The sequence below is a fragment of the Euprymna scolopes genome, chromosome 13 (assembly GCF_053919585.1).
Source record: "Euprymna scolopes isolate OS-2025 chromosome 13, ASM5391958v1, whole genome shotgun sequence".
NCBI classification, from domain to species: domain Eukaryota; kingdom Metazoa; phylum Mollusca; class Cephalopoda; order Sepiida; family Sepiolidae; genus Euprymna; species Euprymna scolopes.
The window spans coordinates 114,984,278-114,999,828 of record NC_136494.1 but is presented as its reverse complement, the minus strand read 5'-3'; the positions used below and the strand labels follow the sequence as shown (position 1 = coordinate 114,999,828).

At 33.5% G+C, this 15,551-nt stretch overlaps 1 protein-coding gene across 11 annotated transcripts in view; it reads left to right on the top strand.

Moving 5' to 3' along the window:
* The window catches only part of LOC145292153 (uncharacterized), a 95,893-nt gene that overhangs the window by 47,171 nt on the left and 33,171 nt on the right, over positions 1–15,551 (top strand). For 5 of the 11 annotated variants that reach the window (XM_080138282.1, XM_080138283.1, XM_080138289.1 and 2 more), the window contains 5 exons: positions 2,231–2,254; positions 4,393–4,416; positions 7,696–7,719; positions 9,857–9,880; positions 15,127–15,150. In XM_080138282.1, the coding sequence (XP_079994408.1) occupies positions 2,231–2,254; positions 4,393–4,416; positions 7,696–7,719; positions 9,857–9,880; positions 15,127–15,150 (120 nt within the window). Of the gene's footprint in view, positions 1–2,230; positions 2,255–4,392; positions 4,417–7,695; positions 7,720–9,856; positions 9,881–12,971; positions 13,143–15,126; positions 15,151–15,551 lie in introns of those variants that run through there. The other 6 variants (XM_080138284.1, XM_080138288.1, XM_080138291.1 and 3 more) reach the window with 3 other exon arrangements.

The following is a 15,551-nucleotide window of genomic DNA, read 5'->3' as shown; positions in this document are numbered from 1 at the left end:
GATAAATGTATAATAAATGATTCAATATTTTTTACTTTTTTATTTATTTATCTGGATGTTTTTTTCAACTATTGATGGTATTTATGTCATAGGTCCTTTCGGGTGTATAAAACATATCCATTCCCTAGGCTGTTAATTGTAATCAGATTTACCATAGAACATCCTAACACATCCGTACACCTATCATTACTCGACTTAACACTCTATATCACAGCCACAGGGCAAGTAAACATCAACTCTATAAAAAAAAATCAGCCTGCCTTGACATTTTCGTGAACTATAAGTCGGCACTCTCTACACACGCAAAAATAAGTTATGCTAAAAATGCAACAAACCGCATTCGCAACAGATGCACGAATGAAATTGACAAGATCACCTCCATTGGAAAATTCCATCAAATCCTTCGACTAAATGGATATCCCGCAAACACATTAATACATTTAAAAGAAAACAAACAAACAAAATAACAGACACATGCTTTCTTAAAATACCACATTTTACTGACAGAATAACTACAGCCATACGCAAAGCTATTCGCAAAGAGCAACTAAACATACAACTCGCACACACTGTCCCAACGTTAACACAGCACCTATCTAAAACCCAAAGTACATCTATGAACAAACCATGCTCATTTTATAACTGTCCCATATAAAACACAGTGTTTTACGAACGCACATATGCAATATATCAAATTCAACGTAAAATCTGTAACGATACATGTCACATACATCGGAAGTTCAATAAGACCGTTTCAAATAAGAGTTAAGGAACACATGATCATCAAAACATCATCTGTTTACAAACACGTTTCTGGAAAACATAATCCGGCAAAAACATAACCGTGAAAATTTTAGCAAATTATAGGAATCACGGAAACCTCAGATTAAAAGAATCAATATTGATTGAAAAAAGTAACCCAAAAATTAATAGTAAGACAGAAAAATCTAACATATTTCTAATAAAGAACCAAACATACTAACTACTCTCCTTATACTATCTCGGTGATAATTCATATAGCCGAAAAAAAAAAAAAAAAAAAAAAGAAAGAAATACTCACCTTAACACAAACATACCTACATAATCCAAACAAGTTAGTGAATGAACAAATAGATATAACTTTTCCCTTAGATTTAACTATATGTAAATAGAATTTAGAATTACTTTCCTACTGATCTTAAATCTATAGATATGTAAAAATGAAAATCACCTCCATTAACTGTTTACGTAATTATTTAAGCTTTAAAGCGTCTATAATTTTATAAAAACATTTAAGCAATAACAGCCAGTTATAACCATATTAAACGGAATTTTGAAGTATGTCCCCTTGACCAGAACATCTACAGATGAGTAAAAATAGAATTACTTCCCCTGAATAGATAACGGAATTATTTAAACTGAGGGTTTGGATTAATAATCTATAAAACCCAGTCACTTTACAAGTGTCAGCCTAGAGAATGGATATGTTTCTCTACTGATGATGGGTAATGCACCTGAAAGGACATATCGAATAAATACAGTTGAAAAAAAACAAAAAAAAACATTCAGGCAAATAAATTAAAAAAACTTTTTCAATTATGTATTATCCATCCATTTAGGCATCTGCTCATAACGACTGTACATTCCGGCATTGTAAGCATTAAAAATAGCTTTTACGCCTTACAAATGTTTAACGTGACACTTTTGTAGACATTTATCATTTCGCTCGTATCTTCTGTAACTTGTATGTTCATATCCTGTATTAAAGTTTAATATCTGTGTTTTATTTTTGGCTTACAAATGCATTGCTCTCTAATATTCACGTTAATGATGATCAATGATGCATGAATTTATTATTATTATTATTATTATTATTATTATTATTATTATTATTATTATTATTATTATTATTATTATTATTATTATTATTTTAATGATTTGAATCGATCCATTCAAATTCTACAAATGTAAACTCTTCCACATAAAATGACTCGTAAAGACTATTGTTCTAACATAAACATAAAAATATTTGCGCATGCGTAGAAGATCAATTTAAGTCGGCTTACGATTGACAAATTGTGATTTCTTTCAATTTTAACACCTGTCACAACGATTTTAAATGACTAAAGGCCCATAAAAAAAAAACAAAAAAAACAAACAAAAAAAAACCACCGGAATAATAAAATGCCCCCGTTTAGACCACCTAGTTTATTTTACATATTTTAATACTATCATTTTTTTAATATTTCAGTTCGGGCCAGAAGAACCAAAAAAGGTCTGTATATGTAAATTTAATAAACTATGATTTCTATAACAAAAGGGGTACATTATACTACGATCCACTGATATTTAAATGTCATGGTGTCAATATTGGTGCTTATAGTATGAGAAATAAAATGACTATATTTTTAAAGTGCAAAATGATTCTGTGTATTCAGATATAAAATAAAAGATCACTGCTTATACTGATGATTCTAATGGCGTCAAAATGATAAATAGGTATTGTAAGATGAATCAGGGGTGGAGACAATACTAGTTGAATTTGTCTGACAAATAAACGAAATGGACACGAGGAAAACGAGTGAAGCAGTTTCTCTTTATAATGCGATCTAAAAAAGTATTTCAGAAAACGTTTCCAGAAACTAACAGATAAAGAAGCACCAATGCGTGCATCACGTAACAGTTATATCAATATTTTATATTTATGTTATGTCATATAATTTCTGAGAGCCCCTTACTTTTCGGGGTCGAAGGTACGCTACGAGGGGCGTGCAATAAGTAATGCCCCTGACCCACTTCCCATAGCAGTAGGGCATCGAAACTTGGCACAGTTATTAGTTTTTCTCTACATAGGAACCACCCAGAGTTATGCATTTCTCATATCGTTTGATGCAGCTCTGGAGACCGTTTTTGTAGAACACCCCAGGTTGGTACTCCAACCACGACGTGACTTCAGAAATCAAGGCTGCATCATCTGGGAAACGCTTTCCTTTCTAAAACAACTTCATGGCTGGGAAGAGGAGAAAATCAGAGGGTGCAAGGTCAGGAGAGTAGGAAGGATGGGGAGTATTTCATAACTACACGCCCGTGCTTCTGATCTGGCGACATACGAGTTGTGGACCGGATCGTTGTCCTGGAGGAAGAGGGTACGTTTGCTGATCTGGCCCCGCCTCTTCATTTTCATAGCTCTTCTTAATTTCCTCAAAAGTGAAGCATAATAGGCTCCTGTAATTGTGGTACCCTTTGCCAGGAAATCTGTCATCACTACTCCATCCTGGTCCCAGAAGACTGGGGGCATGACCTTACCAGCGGAGGGCTATACTCTTGCCTTCTTTGGAGGTGGTGAGTCCAATTGCTTCCACTGCATTGACTGGACTTTGGTCTCTGGATCATAGTGATCGACCCTGTTTTCATCCTATATAATCAGTCTTTTGAAAAACTTTGACTCTTCTTCTTGGCACATATCCAAATTCATCCCCAAGCACTCGACGCGTCCTCGCTTCAGGAATGGTGTGAGCAACCTCGGAATCCATCTGACAGACACCTTATGCATATGCAAATAGTCATGAATGATACTTTCATCAAACCTGTACTAATCTTGACATCTTGGGCTATTTGGGGAATATTAATGCGCGGATCTTCCAAAATGGCAGCCTCAACTTTACGGACAGATGCCTCATCAATGGCAGAAGAGGGGCGACCAGGTCTGGGAGCTGTTCCCACAGACTTCCGGCCATATTTGAATTCACGATGCCAGCGTTTTACAAGGTCATATGATGGGGCATTATCACCATAAGTTTCTTTTATTTCATCAAAAGTCTCATGTGGTGTGCGTCCTTTCAAATACAAAAACCGGATCACTGCTCGACATTCCACAGGCTCCATTTCACACCTGACTCAGTTCAAACACCTGTAAAACAGAAACCACAATTACTTCAGAGCTGTAATTTGTCAAATAACCCGTAGAGATATAAATCATTGCACATGCAAAATTTCAGCTAGATCAGACAACTGAAAGTGGGTCAGAGGCATTACTTATTGCACGCCCCTCGTACATTATTTCATGCGGTGTGTTTTATGAAATAATAGCATAGCGTTGCCCATTCCTCTCCAGGTTTCAGAGTTCAATTTAGTACTAGTCAGATGTAACTTTGCTAACCTCGATTGTCTTAGAGAATCTGGTGTGGCAACGTGATTATGACGTAATATATTATATATAATTTCAAAATATTAATTTATTCTTTAAAACTATACAAAAACGAAAGTTAATGCCTTTAGATTGAATATTACGAAATACAAATACTTTAATGATTGAAATAAAAGAACGATTGACTTCATTAATCTGTTTGTGAAAGACTTTAAAACAATATTTCAATAATATGTTAAAACAAGTATTTTTTTTTGATATTTTAGATCAAAGAACATCTGACAGCAAAGGTGTGTATCTTTCATTGCTTAATTTTGATATTTGTATTTCTAATCATATTAATTGTATTTGTTACTCATGAAAATTTATAAGTATTGAACGCTAAAATTATTAAACATTATATAATATTAATGCCGATTTAATCGTATAAATATTTAATCGTATAAATATAAAGATCTTAAATTCGGCACAAAAAATGCATTACATCACGAGAATAATTTTAATAACGTGTGAGGTGGGCTGACTTTGCCGGATCGTACTGATTTCAAAACTTCAAAAAAATGACTTCAGTACCTTCAGCTAGAATCGACACCAATATATTTAACGCTCTATCCGAGTTCCCTTCCGTTTAAGCTTACCTGGCAGATAGATAAAACTGATTTAAAATTAAACGAATTCTTTGAATAAAATTGCACATGCGCAAAACGAATAGCAAGATGGCGGCAAATTGAAATGAACATTTCAAGTTGTCGATATATTTCTGTACGTGTTATTCATACGTTCAAACAAAGCTATTACTTGTTATAAACCATCATTGGTTTATGATTACTAATAGAATTTCAGAAATGAAGAATAATTAAACCATATCTTGATTGAAATATAGGATAGTCATTTAATTATTTGCAACATTTTAAAACTTTATTGGAATGATAAAAATGAAAGAAATGTTTATTTGCATTCCTTATAAAATTGAATAAGAATCAAAATCAGAATGTGACATTCCTCGCTGCAAAAATATTTCTACATTATTACATTGAATAGCCACCAACCATGTAGGGTCAATTAAATTCTAAAAATTCGTGCAGATAAATAAAATTATATCTTAATTTTCCATTCTGAATTTTACTTTTGATTAGTCAGCTCTGGGATTAGTTACAAATGTGGAACGGGCGTCGTATTTAAAAAGATTTTGCCTTGCGTTGGGAAAACCGGACATATCTAATATTTGCTTCTTTTTTAACACGTCTTTCAAATAAGAAGTATGGCGTTGTTTGCTTGAAGCATTGTTAACGGATAAAAGGTATTTTTAAGGTTTACAATGCAGAAATGTACAGTCCTTATCAGCAGATAAATGTATAATAAATGATTCAATATTTTTTACTTATTTATTTATTTATCTGGATGTTTTTTTCAACTATTGATGGTATTTATGTCATAGGTCCTTTCGGGTGTATAAAACATATCCATTCCCTAGGCTGTTAATTGTAATCAGATTTACCATAGAACATCCTAACACATCCGTACACCTATCATTACTCGACTTAACACTCTACATCACAGCAACAGGGCAAGTAAACATCAACTCTATAAAAAATAAATCAGCCTGCCGTGACATTTTCGTGAACTATAAGTCGGCACTCTCTACACACGCAAAAATAAGTTATGCTAAAAATGCAACAAACCGCATTCGCAACAGATGCACGAATGAAATTGACAAGATCACCTCCATTGGAAAATTCCATCAAATCCTTCGACTAAATGGATATCCCGCAAACACATTAATACATTTAAAAGAAAACAAACAAACAAAATAACAGACACATGCTTTCTTAAAATACCACATTTTACTGACAGAATAACTACAGCCATACGCAAAGCTATTCGCAAAGAGCAACTAAACATACAACTCGCACACACTGTCCCAACGTTAACACAGCACCTATCTAAAACCCAAAGTACATCTATGAACAAACCATGCTCATTTTATAACTGTCCCATATAAAACACAGTGTTATACGAACGCACATATGCAATATATCAAATTCAACGTAAAATCTGTAACGATACATATCACATACATCGGAAGTTCAATAAGACCGTTACATATAAGTGTTAAGGAACACATGATCATCAAAACATCATCTGTTTACAAACACGTGTCTGGAAAACATAATCCGGCAAAAACATAACCGTGAAAATTTTAGCAAATTATAGGAATCACGGAAACCTCAGATTAAAAGAATCAATATTGATTGAAAAAAGTAAACCAAAAATTAATAGTAAGACAGAAAAATCTAACATATTTCTAATAAAGAACCAAACAGACTAACTACTCTCCTTATACTATCTCGGTGATAATTCATATAGCCGAAAAAAAAAAAAAAAATAAAGAAATACCCACTTTAACACAAACATACCTACATAATCCAAACAAGTTAGTGAATGAACAAATAGGTATAATTTTTCCCTTAGATTTAACTATATGTAAATAGAATTTAGAATTACTTTCCTACTGATCTTAAATCTATAGATATGTAAAAATAAAAATCACCTCCATTAACTGTTTACGTAATTATTTAAGCTTTAAAGCGTCTATAATTTTATAAAAACATTTAAGCAATAACAGCCAGTTATAACCATATTAAACGGAATTTTGAATTATGTCCCCTTGATCAGAACATCTACAGATGAGTAAAAATAGAATTACTTCCCCTGAATAGATAACGGAATTATTTAAACTTTGAGAGTTTGGATTAATAATCTATAAAACCCAGCCACTTTACAAGAGAATGAATATGTTTCTCCACTGATGATGGGTTATGCACCTGAAAGGACATATGGAATAAATAGTTGAAAAAAAAGCAAGAAAAAAACAAAACATTCAGGCAAATAAATTAAAAAAAACTTTTTCAATTATTTATTATCCATCCATTTAGGCATCTACTCATAACGACTGTACATTCCGGCATTGTAAGCATTAAAAATAGCTTTTACGCCTTTCAAATGTTTAACGTGACACTTTTGTAGACATTTATCATTTCGCTCGTATCTTCTGTAACTTGTATGTTCATATCCTGTATTAAAGTTTAATATCTGTGTTTTATTTTTGGCTTACAAATGCATTGCTCTCTAATATTCACGTTAATGATGATCAATGATGCATGAATTTAGATATCATTTTTATTATTAATATTTTTATTATTATTATTATTATTATTATTATTATTATTATTATTATTATTATTTTAATGATTGTAATCGATCCATTCAAATTCTACAAATGTAAACTCTTCCGCATAAAATGACTCGGAAAGACTATTGTTCTAACATAAACATAAAAATATTTGCGCATGCGTAGAAGATGAATTTAAGTCGGCTTACGATTGACAAATTGTGATTTCTTTCAATTTTAACTCCTTGTTAAACCTTTCACAACGATTTTAAATGACTAAAGGCCCATAAAAAAAACAACCCCCCCCCAAAAAAAAACCGGAATAATAAAATGCCCCCGTTTAGACCACCTAGTTTATTTTACATATTTTAATACTATCATTTTTTTAATATTTCAGTTCGGGCCAGAAGAACTAAAAAAGGTCTGTATATGTAAATTTAATAAACTATGATTTCTATAACAAAAGGGGTACATTATACTACGATCCACTGATATTTAAATGTCATGGTGTCAATATTGGTGCTTATAGTATGAGAAATAAAATGACTATATTTTTAAAGTGCAAAATGATTCTGTGTATTCAGATATAAAATAAAAGATCACTGTTTATACTGATGATTCTAATGGCGTCAAAATGATAAATAGGTATTGTAAGATGAATCAGGGGTGGAGACAATACTAGTTGAATTTGTCTGACAAATAAACGAAATGGACACGAGGAAAACGAGTGAAGCAGTTTCTCTTTATAATGCGATCTAAAAAAGTATTTCAGAAAACGTTTCCAGAAACTAACAGATAAAGAAGCACCAATGCGTGCATCACGTAACAGTTATATCAATATTTTATATTTATGTTATGCCATATAATTTCTGAGAGCCCCTTACTTTTCGGGGTCGAAGGTACGCTACGAGGGGCGTGCAATAAGTAATGCCCCTGACCCACTTCCCATAGCAGTAGGGCATCGAAACTTGGCACAGTTATTAGTTTTTCTCTACATAGGAACCACCCAGAGTTATGCATTTCTCATATCGTTTGATGCAGCTCTGGAGACCGTTTTTGTAGAACACCCCAGGTTGGTACTCCAACCACGACATGACTTCAGAAATCAAGGCTGCATCATCTGGGAAACGCTTTCCTTTCTAAAACAACTTCATGGCTGGGAAGAGGAGAAAATCAGAGGGTGCAAGGTCAGGAGAGTAGGAAGGATGGGGAGTATTTCATAACTACACGCCCGTGCTTCTGATCTGGCGACATACGAGTTGTGGACCGGATCGTTGTCCTGGAGGAAGAGGGTACGTTTGCTGATCTGGCCCCGCCTCTTCATTTTCATAGCTTCCCTTAATTTCCTCCAAAGTGAAGCATAATAGGCTCCTGTAATTGTGGTACCCTTTGCCAGGAAATCTGTCATCACTACTCCATCCTGGTCCCAGAAGACTGTGAGCATGACCTTACCAGCGGAGGGCTATACTCTTGCCTTCTTTGGAGGTGGTGAGTCCAATTGCTTCTACTCCATTGACTGGACTTTGGACTCTGGATCATAGTGATCGACCCAGTTTTCATCCTATATAATCAGTCTTTTGAAAAACTTTGACTCTTCTTCTTGGCACATATCCAAATTCATCCCCAAGCACTCGACGCGTCATCGCTTCTGGAATGGTGTGAGCAACCTCGGAATCCATCTGACAGACACCTTATGCATATGCGAATAGTCATGAATGATACTTTCCACAAACCTGTACTAATCTTGACATCTTGGGCTATTTGGGGAATAGTAATGCGCGGATCTTCCAAAATGGCAGCCTCAACTTTACGGACAGATGCCTCATCAATGGCAGAAGAGAGGCGACCAGGTCTGGGAGCTGCTTCCACAGACTTCCGGCCATATTTGAATTCACGATGCCAGCGTTTTACAAGGTCATATGATGGGGCATTATCACCATAAGTTTCTTTCATTTCATCAAAAGTCTCATGTGGTGTGCGTCCTTTCAAATACAAAAACCGGATCACTGCTCGACATTCCACCGGCTCCATTTCACACCTGACTCAGTTCAAACACCTGTAAAACAGAAACCACGATTACTTCAGAGCTGTAATTTGTCAAATAACCCCTAGAGATAGAAATCATTGCACATGCAAAATTTCAGCTAGATCAGACAACTGAAAGTGGGTCAGAGGCATTACTTATTGCACGCCCCTCGTATATTATTTCATGCGGTGTGTTTAATGAAATAATAGCATAGCGTTGCCCATTCCTCTCCAGGTTTCAGAGTTCAATTTATTACTAGTCAGATGTAACTTTGCTAACGTCGATTGTCTTAGAGAATCTGGTGTGGCAACGTGATTATGACGTAATATATTATATATAATTTCAAAATATTAATTTATTCTTTAAAACTATACAAAAACGAAAGTTAAAGCCTTTAGATTGAATATTACGAAATACAAATACTTTAATGATTGAAATAAAAGAACGATTGACTTCATTAATCTGTTTTTGAAAGACTTTAAAACAATATTTCAATAATATGTTAAAACAAGTATTTTTTTTGATATTTTAGATCAAAGAACATCTGACAGCAAAGGTGTGTATCTTTCATTGCTTAATTTTGATATTTGTATTTCTAATCATATTAATTGTATTTGTTTCTCATGACAATTTATAAGTATTGAACGCTAAAATTATTAAACATTATATAATATTAATGCCGATTTAATCGTATAAATATTTAATCGTATAAATATAAAGATCTTAAATTCGGCACAAAAAATGCATTACATCACGAGAATAATTTTAATAAGGTATGAGGTGGCCTGACTTTGCTGGATCGTACTGATTTCAAAACTTAAAAAAAATGACTTCAGTACCTTCAGCTAGAATCGACACCAATATATTTAACGCTCTATCCGAGTTCCCTTCCGTTTAAGCTTACCTGGCAGATAGATAAAACTGATTTAAAATTAAACGAATTTTTTGAATAAAATTGCACATGCGCAAAACGAATAGCAAGATGGCGGCAAATTGAAATGAACATTTCAAGTTGTCGATATATTTCTGTACGTGTTATTCATACTTTCAAACAAAGCTATTACTTGTTATAAACCATCATTGGTTTATGATTACTAATATAATTTCAGAAATGAAGAATAATTAAAACATATCTTTATTGAAATATATGATAGTCATTTAATTATTTGCAACATTTTAAAACTTTATTGGAATGATAAAAATGAAAGAAATGTTTTTTTGCATTCCTTATAAAATTGAATAAGAATCAAAATCAGAATGTGACATTCCTCGCTGCAAAAATATTTCTACATTATTACATTGAATAGCCACCAACCATGTAGGGTCAATTAAATTCTAAAAATTCGTGCAGATAAATAAAATTATATCTTAATTTTCCATTCTGAATTTTACTTTTGATTAGTCAGCTCTGGGATTAGTTACAAATGTGGAACGGGCGTCGTATTTAAAAAGATTTTGCCTTGCGTTGGGAAAACCGGACATATCTAATATTTGCTTCTTTTTTAACACGTCTTTCAAATAAGAAGTATGGCGTTGTTTGCTTGAAGCATTGTTAACGGATAAAAGGTATTTTTAAGGTTTACAATGCAGAAATGTACAGTCCTTACCAGCAGATAAATGTATAATAAATGATTCAATATTTTTTACTTTTTTATTTATTTATCTGGATGTTTTTTCAACTATTGATGGTATTTATGTCATAGGTCTTTCGGGTGTATAAAACATATCCATTCCCTAGGCTGTTAATTGTAATCAGATTTACCATAGAACATCCTAACACATCCGTACACCTACCATTACTCGACTTAACACTCTACATCACAGCAACAGGACAAGTAAACATCAACTCTATAAAAAAAAAAATCAGCCTGCCGTGACATTTTCGTGAACTATAAGTCGGCACTCTCTACACACGCAAAAATAAGTTATGCTAAAAATGCAACAGACCACATTCGCAACAGATGCACGAATGAAATTGACAAGATCACCTCCATTGGAAAATTCCATGAAATCCTTCGACTAAATGGATATCCCGCAAACACATTAATACATTTAAAAGAAAACAAACACACAAAATAACAGAAACATGCTTTCTTAAAATACCACATTTTACTGACAGAATAACTACAGCCATACGCAAAGCTATTCGCAAAGAGCAACTAAACATACAACTTGCACACACTGTCCCAACGTTAACACAGCACCTATCTAAAACCCAAAGTACATCTATGAACAAACCATGCTCATTTTATAACTGTCCCATATAAAACACAGTGTTATACGAACGCACATATGCAATATATCAAATTCAACGTAAAATCTGTAACGATACATATCACATACATCGGAAGTTCAATAAGACCGTTACATATAAGTGTTAAGGAACACATGATCATCAAAACATCATCTGTTTACAAACACGTGTCTGGAAAACATAATCCGACAAAAACATAACCGTGAAAAGTTTAGCAAATTATAGGAATCATGGAAACCTCAGATTAAAAGAATCAATATTGATTGAAAAAAGTAAACCAAAAATTAATAGTAAGACAGAAAAAATCTAACATATTTCTAATAAAGAACCAAACAGACTAACTACTCTCCTTATACTATCTCGGTGATAATTAATATAGCCGAAAAAAAAAAAAAAAATAAAGAAATACCCACCTTAACACAAACATACCTACATAATCCAAACAAGTTAGTGAATGAACAAATAGGTATAACTTTTCCCTTAGATTTAACTATATGTAAGTAGAATTTAGAATTACTTTCCTACTGATCTTAAATCTATAGATATGTAAAAATAAAAATCACCTCCATTAACTGTTTACGTAATTATTTAAGCTTTAAAGCGTCTATAATTTTATAAAAACATTTAAGCAATAACAGCCAGTTATAACCATATTAAACGGAATTTTGAATTATGTCCCCTTGATCAGAACATCTACAGATGAGTAAAAATAGAATTACTTCCCCTGAATAGATAACGGAATTATTTAAACTTTGAGAGTTTGGATTAATAATCTATAAAACCCAGCCACTTTACAAGTGTCAGCCTAGAGAATGGATATGTTTCTCCACTGATGATGGGTAATGCACCTGAAAGGACATATCGAATAAATAGTTGAAAAAAAAACCCACCAAAAAACAAAACATTCAGGCAAATAAATTAAAAAAAACTTAATGATGATCAATGATGCATGAATTTAGATATCATTTATTATTATTATTATTATTATTATTATTATTATTATTATTATTATTATTATTATTATTATTATTATTTTTATGTTAATGATTTGAATCGATCCATTCAAATTCTACAAATGTAAACTCTTCCACATAAAATGACTCGGAAAGACTATTGTTCTAACATAAACATAAAAATATTTGCGCATGCGTAGAAGATCCATTTAAGTCGGCTTACGATTGACAAATTGTGATTTCTTTCAATTTTAACTCCTTGTTTAACCTTTCACAACGATTTTAAATGACTAAAGGCCCATAAAAAAACAAACAAAAAACAAAAAAAAAAAAACAACAACAACAACAACAACAAAAAAAACGGAATAATAAAATGCCACCGTTTAGACCACCTAGTTTATTTAACATATTTTAATACTATCATTTTTTTAATATTTCAGTTCGGGCCAGAAGAACTAAAAAAGATCTGTATATGTAAATGTAATAAACTATGATTTCTATAACAAAAGGGGTACATTATACTACGATCCACTGATATTTAAATGTCATGGTGTCAATATTGGTGCTTATAGTATGAGAAATAAAATGACTATATTTTTAAAGTGCAAAATGATTCTGTGTAGTCAGATATAAAATAAAAGGTCACTGTTTATACTGATGATTCTAATGGCGTCAAAATGATAAATAGGTATTGTAAGATGAATCGGGGGGACAATACTAGTTGAATTTGTCTGACAAATAAACGAAATGGACACGAGGAAAACGAGTGAAGCAGTTTCTCTTTATAATACAATCTAAAAAAGTATTTCAGAAAACGTTTCCAGAAACTAACAGATAAAGAAGCACCAATGCGTGCATCACGTAACAGTTATATCAATATTTTATATTTATTTTATGCCATATAATTTCGTAGAGCCCCTTACTTTTCGGGGTCGAAGGTACGCTATGAGGGGCGTGCAATAAGTAATGCCCCTGACTCACTTCCCATAGCAGTAGGGCATCGAAACTTGGCACAGTTATTAGATTTTCTCTACATAGGAACCACCCAGAGTTATGCATTTCTCCTATCGTTTGATGCAGCTCTAGAGACCGTTTTTGTAGAACACCCCAGGTTGGTACTCAAACCACAACGTGACTTCAGAAATGAAGGGTGCATCATCTGGGAAACGCTTTCCTTTCTAAAACAACTTCATGGCTGGGAAGAGGAGAAAATCAGAGGGTGCAAGGTCAGGAGAGGAGGAAGGATGGTGAGTATTTCATAACTACACGCCCGTGCTTCTGATCTGGCGACATACGAGTTGTGGACCGGATCGTTGTCCTGGAAGAAGAGGGTACGTTTGCTGATCTGGCCCCGCCTCTTCATTTTGATAGCTTCCCTTAATTTCCTCAAAAGTGAAGCATAATAGGCTCCTGTAATTGTGGTACCCTTTGCCAGGAAATCTGTCATCACTACTCTATCCTGGTCCCAGAAGACTGTGAGCATGACCTTACCAGCGGAGGGCTACACTCTTGCCTTCTTTGGAGGTGGTGAGTCCAATTGCTTCTACTCCATTGACTGGACTTTGGTCTCTGGATCATAGTGATCGACCCAGTTTTCATCCTGTATAATTAGTCTTTTGAAAAACTGTGACTCATCTTCTTGCCACATATCACAATTCATCCCCAAGCACTCGACGCGTCCTCGCTTCTTGAATGGTGTGAGCAACCTCGGAATCCATCTGACAGACACCTTATGCATATGCAAATAGTCATGAATGATACTTTCCACAAACCTGTACTAATCTTGACATCTTGGGCTATTTGGCGAATAGTAATGAGCGGATCTTCCAAAATGGCAGCCTCAACTTTACAGACAGATCCCTCATCAATGGCAGAAGAGGGGCGACCAGGTCTGGGAGCTGCTTCCACAGACTTCCGGCCATATTTGAATTCACGATGCCAGCGTTTTACAAGGTCATATGATGGGACATTATCACCATAAGTTTCTTTCATTTCATCAAAAGTCTCCTGTGGTGTGCGTCCTTTCAAATACAAAAACCGGATCTGCTCGACATTCAACAGGCTCCATTTCACACCTGACTCAGTTCAAACACCTGTAAAACAGAAACCACAATTACTTAAGAGCTGTAATTTTTCAAATAACCCGTAGAGATATAAATCATTGCACATGCAAAATTTCAGCTAGATTAGACAACTGAAAGTGGGTCAGGGGTATTACTTATTGCACGCCCCTCGTACATTATTTCATGCGGTGTGTTTTATGAAATAATAGCATAGCGTTGCCCATTCCTCTCCAGGTTTCAGAGTTCAATTTAGTACTAGTCAGATGTAACTTTGCTAACGTCGATTGTCTTAGAGAATCTGGTGTGGCAACGTGATTATGACGTAATATATTATATATAATTTCAAAATATTAATTTATTCTTTAAAACTATACAAAAACGAAAGTTAACGCCTTTAGATTGAATATTACGAAATACAAATACTTTAATGATTGAAATAAAAGAACGATTGACTTCATTAATCTGTTTGTGAAAGACTTTAAAACAATATTTCAATAATATGTTAAAACAAGTATTTTCTTTGATATTTTAGATCATAGAACATCTGGCAGCAAAGGTGTGTATCTTTCATTGCTTAATTTTGATATTTGTATTTCTAATCATATTAATTGTATTTGTTACTCATGAAAATTTATAAGTATTGAACGCTAAAATTATTAAAACTTATATAATATTAATGCCGATTAGAAATTTTGATAACAATCTTTATTTAATCGTATGAATATAAAGATCTTAAATTCGGCACAAAAAATGCATTACATCACGAGAATAATTTTAATAACGTGTGAGGTGGCCCGACTTTGCCGGTCGTACTGATTTCAAAACTTCAAAAAAAATGACTTCAGTACCTTCAGCTAGAATCGACACCAATATATTTAACGCTATATCCGAGTTCCCTCCCGTTTACGCTTACCTGGAAGATAGTTAAAAATGATTTAAAATTAAATGAATTCTTTG